This window comes from Hevea brasiliensis, chromosome 17 (genome assembly GCF_030052815.1).
Source record: "Hevea brasiliensis isolate MT/VB/25A 57/8 chromosome 17, ASM3005281v1, whole genome shotgun sequence".
NCBI classification, from domain to species: Eukaryota; Viridiplantae; Streptophyta; class Magnoliopsida; order Malpighiales; family Euphorbiaceae; genus Hevea; species Hevea brasiliensis.
In genome coordinates, this window is record NC_079509.1 from 5,046,300 (window position 1) to 5,055,985 (window position 9,686).

The following is a 9,686-nucleotide window of genomic DNA, read 5'->3' on the forward strand; positions in this document are numbered from 1 at the left end:
ATAAATGGAGGGCATGGGGGTATTTGAGAATATTTGACTCATTGAAGCTATTAGTCCAGTGGAGAAAGTTTTTCTGAGAATCAGTTCTCTAGGTTATGTTGCTTCACAAGTTATGCAATGAGAATATCAGATTGAGTTTCAAATTAGATGAAGGTGTTATGCTGTGGTCTCAACATCTTATCCAGATAGATGATATTACAGGGGGAAAAGTAGGCAAAAGAACAAAACAAGTCTTGCATGATGAAATAGTGGGAATTTTGAAGCAGCTAAACTGTGTTGGTTAGGTGAGGGCCTTGAAAGATCAAAGACTTAAATTGATTGATTTGGGTGGCAAACCATTTGATATTGCCTTTTAACCAAGCTTGGTCTCCGTCAAAGCTGTAGAGGTCTCGCTTGGTAGGGTTGTTGAACTGTTGTCAAACTTTGTCCTCTCTTGAGTTCCCTGTAGGATGGATTTTGATACTGAGCATGTGCAACCAATTGTTGGCTTGCTTTGATGATCTTGTTTACTGCCATTTAGGAAAGATGAGTACAAATTTACTTGTAGTCATCATTAGGGGAAATTTGAGAACTTGTAAAATTTGAAAGTGATGCGTGCTTGAGTTTATTCTAGTGTTGGATGCTTTGTTAAGAGTGTTCATTTTACAAGGTTGATGCTGGGTAAGATGGATGGGAGTGGAGTAAATTGAAAATCTAGGTTTTATGCTACAGGGTCATGTTTATTATCTGTTGCATTTGAATAAACATTTTTTTTCCTGTTTCAGTCATTCAATCTTTTTTTCTTAATCTCATATCATGATTAAATAATGATGTCATTGTCTTTCCTTATTAGTAAATCTTTTGAATTCATGTAAAACATTAGAAGTTCAGAATCAGAATGTAATTTCTATTATCAGTTTTTTACATAGGATTCAACTAACATAAATACGTTATGTTGGCTTGCAATTTAATTGTCTTTTTCTTTATCATAGGCGATGGTGACAGAAACATGATCCTGGGTAGAGGGTTTTTTGTTACTCCTTCAGATTCTGTTGCAATCATTGCTGCCAATTCACAAGGAGCCATTCCGTACTTCAAGAGTGGCGCTAAGGTAGGAATAATCCAGCCTTTCCCTCCATTATTTATTTTCAAAGAATGGGAAATGACATTCTATTCCAATTTTCAGGGCTTAGCGCGGTCCATGCCAACAAGTGGTGCGCTGGATCGTGTGGCTGAAAAATTGAATCTTCCTTTTTTTGAGGTTAAGCACTTCAAATAAAAAAGTGATTTGTGAAGGAACAAAACAAGTTATAATTCAGTTTACATCTTTGGAGATGTTTGAATCCTATTGAATTCTCTTATTTCTTGATTTTAGGTCCCCACGGGTTGGAAATTTTTTGGCAATCTTATGGATGATGGAAAGTTGTCTATTTGTGGGGAAGAGAGTTTTGGAACTGGTTCTGATCACATTCGTGAGAAGGATGGCATATGGTACTGACTATGACATATCTATTGGTAGACAAAATCAGCCACATATACTGACGCTAAGGCTTCTTAGTTCTTACCTGTATTTGTCAACTCAGTTGAATTCTCTTCTTAAGGCTGTCTATGCAACTCTGGCATCTATCCAAGCATCATAAATTTGTTATGCATGGTTGCGCGCACAAAAATGTTTAAGCAGTCCAACAGTAGAATTCATAAATTATGACTAAAAATTGTGTATCAAGAAGAGAATCAGAATCACACCCTTCAAGTCTTATCTCACATCGCAAAAACTCCTGGTTGGCAATATTTATGGTATATGATTTTGTCAAGGTCTGTGGTTAATTTTTGGGTGGTTATCACAATTGTTGAATTCTCACAAATTTTGTGGGGGTCTATTAATGGCAATAGAGGCTGGCAATCTACCATTATCCCATGAACTGTGTCTTGGGACCTATTAGAAGGGTGTGAAGCCTACAATATATTATGTGGATGGAGGTAGATGATCCACTATTCTTATGGAACTGCATCCAACCTAGCTAAAATTTGTTCCTCATAGTTGGTTGACCTTATAATGAAAGTTCAAGCGAATCAAGTCACAAAACACAGTTTTTGTTTTGATTGCACGTTTGAAATTTTTACAAGAATCTGTTTGGATGGATGTGCATTTACAATGAAGGAGGATTTGAATGTGTTTTAAGGGAAAAATTATGAAACACCAATATAATGTCAAATTCAGATACCCCTTCTATTTTATTTTATCCAAATGGACCCTAACACAGAAACAGTACAGATGTGATTTCCATGTTGGAATTATCAAAACCTTATCAGAATCATGTTGTATTGTAGCATATCAGCAATGCTTGGTTAGCATAATGTTGGTTATGTTCCCTCAAGTTCTATCATACTTCATTTCTGTCTACCTTTTAATAGGTTCATGGTAGAATTGATTAGTGATTTTCATTTGTAAAGTTGACGTTTATCATTTACATGTATACTTTTCCTCCTATATTTTCATTTTAGCATATCTTTCTTCCTTCTGTTACCATACCGTTAAATCCCAATTTAATAACTTAAAATTTTCAAATGGCAGGGCTGTATTAGCTTGGCTTTCAATTATTGCATACAGAAACAAGGACAAGAAACCAGGGGAGAAGTTAGTATCTGTTGCTGATGTTGTGAAAGAGCACTGGGCAACATTTGGAAGAAATTTCTTTTCTAGATATGATTATGAAGTAAGCATCATAGCTGCAGTTTAAATAGTTACACTGTTGTAATTGCTGGTGCAGTTATATTTTGGACTTCTTGATCTTGAACATCACTAGAGTAAGTTGGATTGTCTTGGGCGAGAGTAGATGCAACTCCTTAATACATCTTTCTTTTTCAGGAATGTGAGTCTGAAGGAGCAAATAAAATGATGGAATACCTTAGAGATTTGGTCTCTAAAAGCAAACCAGGAGATAAATATGGTAAGCTTGTGTGTAAGCAAACCAGGAGATAAAATATGGTAAGCTTAATACATCATTTAATCTCGTTTCTTCTCTGAAATGTTTGACCATCATGAAATTTGAGGGTGCAGGCAGTTATGCCCTTCAGTATGCTGATGACTTCAAGTACACTGATCCTGTAAGTTAAAATGCATTGTTTGTTTGTTATCTTTACTATATTTCCTAGAGGCAATTATAATTTGAAATATGCCTGTTGTGCTTGTCTTTTTATGCAATTATTCAGGTGGATGGAAGCGTGGTAACAAAGCAAGGGGTTCGATTTGTTTTTACTGATGGATCAAGGATAATATTTCGGTTATCTGTATGTGCCATTTGTTCTTGTCCTTCTAGCTTTGAAACTTTATATGGCACAGTTTTTTATCTAACTGAAATTTCCACGTGTTGTAGGGAACTGGATCTGCAGGTGCAACTGTTCGAATGTACATCGAACAGTTTGAACCAGTTGCCTCTAAACATGAGATGGATGCCCAAACAGCCTTGAAACCATTAATAGGTCAGCTTGGAATTCTTTTATGCAAGCAAAATGTTACTTCTTTGTGCTTTACGTGCATAAAATTGAAGCTTCCTTCTTTAACGAAAATGTATTAATGATGTTTTTGGTTTGTTTCAGATCTGGCATTGTCTCTGTCAAAATTGAAGGACTTCACAGGCAGGGAGAAGCCTACAGTTATCACATAATGCATATCCTTGAATTGTTAGTATCATGAATCAAGTGGCATCTTGGAATTTCATCTCTTTTCTTTTTGGCTTAATTTGCTACATGTATTAGCTGTTCAATTTTGGTTCTGTAGCCATCTGTTATTGTGATATAATTAGTCCAGGTAAAGTAAATAAAACAGCCAAGTGGAAATAAAATCTGTCATTTGGTTCCTGCCTTTTAATCTCGACTTCTTGATTCGGTACCGTCGCGGATGGATAGCAGCGTAAATAATCCAAATATATTACTATTAATTATGATCAAGGTGAGCAACCTTCCAGTTACCAGATATGATTAGACGATGCCTGCTCAAAGCCGGAAAGACTTTCCTGATCAACTTTTTCTATTGTCAGTTTTGTTGTAGATAATTCATTATTCAGGTTCCAGTGCTGGAATTTGGGCTTCTGGTTAAGAACTCCAGTGAGTAAATTTCCAATTGGGAAAAAAACATAAAAAGGGAACTAGCGGAAAACAGCATTAAAATTCGAAACATGTGTCATTTAACTTTTAATTTATTTCATCTGATTGGTTTGAAATGACTCAGAGAGTGGTGTTAGGAGCAGCATGACATTACATGATTAAAGGCCACTTGGAAGGGGATAGCATCCATTGCCTTGGATGATAGTACCAAGTTGCAGCTTCGTTTGATGAAATAGCATGCCCATTTAGTGTCTTGTGCGTGCAGAAGTAACAAGAAGGATATATTGGTGTTGGGTACCACCTAGTGAGCAATGGCCAACCCTTCGAAGGGCATAATATGGTGGTATTCCTATGGGAAGCAAAGTAGCTAGAATCAGGGTTGATCCTATTGGTTTTTGGCCTCAGCAGATAAGATCTCCATCATACAACAAAACATCCAATGAGCTATCCCGACCAACTGTTGTGGGAGCTGAGTGTACAACTAAGATAAACCATGACCACCTTATAAGCTGTAGTGGGAGAAATATTGTGCTTATAATTCATCCCAATCTTGTTTCAAATGCAAGCCAACCCCAATTGACATAATGGAACAGCAAGCACTCAAGACACTATATTTGACCTCTGAAGCTTTGCATGTACTAGTACAAGCTCGCCTCTCAGAAAACTTTTATGCCTTTTTTATCAGGGTGTGACATTCTCTAACTACATTTTCTCTTATTCACTGAAGAAAAGCACCTTGAAAAAACAAGGGGACCCTAGAAGTGTGCTTTTTCAGTTTGAATTGAAGGTTTCCTTTCTCTTTGTATATAGCACATTAGAGTGTTAAACCTCTAATGTATCACCACTACCTGGTGAATAATAATAGAACGAAAGCTTTTGGCCACAATTCACAAGTGATGTTTAAACATTGGATATATAACATAGTGGTCTAACCACAAAACTTGAGTCATATTTTTGTTAGTTGCCTTTTAGCTGCCCCTGAAGTGGGCACATAAGTTGAGTGAGAAACTGGAATGGTGTTTCCTTTGGCAAAGAGAACAAAACTTTTGATATAATTGAAATGGAGCCCTGCCTTTTTCTTCAAAAGTCCAAAACCAAAATCAATCCGGATTGTCTCTGCCCCCCATTTGTAATATGATTTAAATCCTCCACCAGACCCACCAACAAATAATTGTAGAGACAAGTATGAGAATGGAACTGTGTTTGTCCTAATTGACAAAAACACTTTGGCAATAGTTGTGTATGGATCCAACCTTGTTGGGTCTATCAGTTTCATGGGATTTGCTCTTGAAGAGAAAACTCAATTTGCTCCACCTTTTATCTGCATGACCTTGTGACAACTCCACCATCATGTTAGTTGCCTCTAGTGATGGACCTTGATGTTCCCCTCCTCCTTTCCTCATCTACTGTCCTCTGTCCTGTGGCCAACTTTTAGCAGTTTCTACCCTACTACTTCAGAATTCAGATCATCTCAACATCAAATGGACCAATACTCCCCAAATATGCCTCAATCTAATGCTTGGGCTTTATTCAACTAATCACTCAGTCATTTTGTTGAAAATTGCGAAAGTAGAAATATTGGTTTTATGAGATTTCTTTTCCCTTGAGAAAATAGATCTTACTACATCCCAATATAAATTTCTAATTATTTTATATATTAATAAGAAAATACCTAACCTCAGTGGTCCAGCCCCTTAACTACTGAGCTCTAATTAGTGGGAAGAATGAGCATTTGTTTTCAATAATACAGAAATTATTAAAGTGAAAGAGGGATTGAATTCTCAGTCTTTTGCTTTACGAAACAGATAAGTTAATGGACTGAAAGACAAATATGGATGATAGTGATAATAAAGCCCTTATAATTCCCTAGCATTAATGCTGATTTGAGGAGAGTAAATATGAATTTTATCCACAAGATCTTGTCGGAAAGTAAATCCCAAAGTGATTAATTGGAATAACTGGAGACTGATATGATTCCAAGTTTGAAATATTAATAACAGTTCTGTGATGATGTTTGGTGAATCTTTTATCACTTTCTCACGCTTAAGCTTTAAAAAGAAATAGCATTACTCTTTATTTGACTTGCTTTGGTCAAACTATCTTTTACTAATTATAGAATAACTGGCTTAATTAAAACCTTCATTCAACTTCTTTTATTTTTTTCAATTTTACTCTTAAAATTAATTTTATTATACCCCATTTAGCAACTTATGGGTAATTCAGCTCACTGTATTAATAAATAAAAATCTTTTAATTTTTTTTTTAAAAAAAGTATATATTATTAGTTTTAATTAGTGATTGTTTAATAATATTGAATTAAAAATATTGTTTTATTACGTTAGTCCAGACTCAAAATAATTAAGCTTTTGACTCTCTAATGTCTCTCCACCATTAAACTCATAAGCTTTTTTCACAGGAATATCTATATTCCATTAACTTTTGTCTTTTATTTATTTTACTTGTTTTAAATTACAAAATTTAATCATTATTTTCATTTAGAGATTTGGTTGAACATCTTTTTGCTTAAAAAAAAAAAATCCTTTTTTTCGACAAAAATAAAAATGAAAACTGGTGTATGCCTCTTATTAAAAAAAAAAAACAAAAGGTTGTATGATCCATTCTTAAGTGTTATTAGAATAACAATTTAATCCTTAAAAAAAAAACAACTTAGTAATCCTAAATACTTTATCAATATTACCTTTTGATACACTATAAAATAATCACATATAATATATATATTCTTTTTTATTGAAAAATATATTTCTTAAAAAATATTCTCTAGAATATACAAAAAAATATACTCCTATCACTTTTTCTATAAATAAGACAGGTAAAGATGAAAAAGGGTCTCTCTCTCTTTTCAGACCTACTCTCTCTTCTCTCTTTACTATATTTCTACTATATTACTATTTCTCTAACTTGAGCATTAAAAAATTCTCACCAGGTACCTCCCTAGTGGAACTCTAACTATTATTTCTTTGTTTAATTAGTTCCTTAATTAGAGACGATAGAAATTGAACCCATATTAGTGAATGTACTATTTTAGGCTTCATCATCTTTCCCAATTTTACCTTCTCTTTAGAAATCTTTCTTTTTTCTCATTTTTCTTATATTTTCTCGTTTCTTCTCTTTGATATTCTCTTTAAATAGTCACCATTAATATTTGCAATGATAACAACCCATTCTCTTTCTTTTTTTTCTTTAATAATTTTCATGTTTATATCTAATCGGAATAGATTTTGAGCAATATATCTCAAATCTATCATTATTGATGGATTTTAATGAATAAATCCCTACATCTATCTTTGTTGGTATTTCTTAAATTTTTGTGATATTTTCTCTCATGAGTTTTTATATATTTTTGTTGTTGAGACTTTTTTTAGAAAAGTACTTTAGGAGGTACATATATTTCCTTTAATAAGAGATGTGAAATTTGATAAGACTTGTAAAAAGACTATAATGTTAAGAAGTGAATGTGCAGTCTATTTATTCGTTAATCTACATATTGTATCTATATTATTAATTATTCTAAATTTTTCATATTTTTATATAAATGGTTAATTTTATTTATATAAAATATAATTTATATTTTATTTCTAATTAATAAAATATTTTTTTATTTCTATATAAAAATAGGCTTTTATTGATAAAGTGATTAAATGTTAGATGCACGTTTGGCAAACACAAATACAACAGTGTAGAAGACAAATAATGAAGGAAATAATTTTGAGAGGAAAATAATTTTATTTACTTTATGTTTGGTTTAAAAAAAAAATGGTAGAGAAATAAATTGTGGAGTTGATTTTCATTTTCTCTTTAATTTAAGAGGAAAATTTAAAAAAAAAAAGATTGAAAAATTATAAACATATTCTAACATTTTGTTATATTTTTAAATTTAAAATTATAATTTTACTGCCCATAAAATATTTCTTTTATAAAATTTTTTTTTATATATATAAAAAAATTTAATTTTCTCCTATTATTATTATTATTATTATTCTTCCAATTTGAATGTACTAATGAAATCGAGGTGTGGTTTGTGGTATAAGTAATTATTTTGTATTTCTGAAATGTTTTTCTTCTCGAAGTTTCTTAATTATGATTGTAATAATTTATTGGGTTGACATAATTGGGGATAATAATTAATAACATTATTTAAATCCCAAAAATTCATAATAAATTTCAAAACTTAATCATTAAAATGGAACAATTAACAACCCATCTTCTCTTCTCTTGTGTTGAATCCTGTTGCCTAATAGTCTGTTGAAAAGAAAATGATTCTTAATTATTTTGGAGTCTCCCCCACTCACTTCATATGCTTAATGGAGAATCTCTTTAGATTTGTTTAATATTATTATTACCAGAGTTCTTATTTTAAAAAATATATATATATTTTTTTTATTAAATATTTATTTAAATGATTTTTTTTAAATAGTTTTTAAAATAATATTTTTCTTAAATGTGTTCTTTCCCTTTCAACTTCAATTGCGAACTGGACATTAGTTGATACTTGACATGCAATTTTATAAGTCAACTGAAAAATAAATAAATAAAATTTCTCCTAAAAAAAAATAATAATAATAGTACCATTTTTATTGTATACCCTAGAGTAAATTACTTATTTATCCTTTATAATACCTCCAATTTTTTTCAATTTTATAAGAAAATTATTTTTTTCATCCCTAGATTGTAAAAAATTATTATATATGCTTTTAATTCTTGTATTTTAATTCTATCACATTAAAAAGAAAAACAATACTATTTTCAAATATGAACAGAGGACTTTCAATTGACATAGTCAAAATGCATGAATTAAATCATTAATTTTAAAAATTTAATGCTACATATATTAATTTTGATAAAATAAAGGACGAAAAGGTAATTTGACCTATGTTTTATGTGATCGTACCTTAGTGCTCCTGCACGCACTTCCCTCCTCACTTCCCACTACTGAATACTGAATAGACGATCTCATCAACGAGCGTTTCTGTTTGATACTTTGCACGATCTTCTGTCTCCTTCACAATTTCTTTCTTTTTTTTTTTTTAATATATTTCATTTCAATATATATTTAATTATTCAATGAATATTTATTTGTATTGAAGCAAAGACAGACAACTGTACTTCGGAATCATAGCATGTATGCTTTCGATCAAAGGGTTTTGCTCAATATAATTAAAATGAGTGGAAATAATTAAAGATTGAAGTGATCCCTGGTAGATATAATGTTGAAGTAATTAAAAATTACTTTTTCCAAATTAAAAATAGCTAGGAGCAAGCCTAGCTAGACAGGAGATATTTACAGAAAAGAGTGCTGGAAATGTGGCAATATAAATCAAATGTCAATTTGGGACCCAGCAATAGATTTAATTTGCAAAGTCAAATCTTAGAGAACTCTCAATAAAAATTTTGAAATTGGAAGATTACGTATAGAAGTCTTAATTATATATAGTTACTTAGTCACTCATTCTCCAGTTAAAGTTATTAACTTTTTTGAATTTGTTCTCCTGTTTTAAGTTGAAGTCCAATTGTTTCTGCTTTGCTTTGCTGCTTAACAACACCCATATCAACTAATATAAATAAATTAAAAATCATCAGTT

General features: G+C 31.6%; 1 protein-coding gene across 1 annotated transcript in view; it reads left to right on the top strand.

Annotated features, from left to right (window-relative positions):
- Window positions 1-3,850, top strand: part of LOC110670188 (phosphoglucomutase, chloroplastic) — a 30,227-nt gene extending 26,377 nt beyond the window's left edge. The window contains exons 14-22 of the mRNA XM_058138913.1: window positions 972-1,090; window positions 1,166-1,240; window positions 1,355-1,470; window positions 2,555-2,696; window positions 2,849-2,930; window positions 3,041-3,087; window positions 3,193-3,270; window positions 3,357-3,462; window positions 3,580-3,850. Of these exons, the coding sequence (XP_057994896.1) occupies window positions 972-1,090; window positions 1,166-1,240; window positions 1,355-1,470; window positions 2,555-2,696; window positions 2,849-2,930; window positions 3,041-3,087; window positions 3,193-3,270; window positions 3,357-3,462; window positions 3,580-3,647 (833 nt within the window). The 3' untranslated portion in view covers window positions 3,648-3,850. The remainder of the gene's footprint in view (window positions 1-971; window positions 1,091-1,165; window positions 1,241-1,354; window positions 1,471-2,554; window positions 2,697-2,848; window positions 2,931-3,040; window positions 3,088-3,192; window positions 3,271-3,356; window positions 3,463-3,579) is intronic.
- The last annotated feature ends 5,836 nt before the right edge of the window (window positions 3,851-9,686 follow it).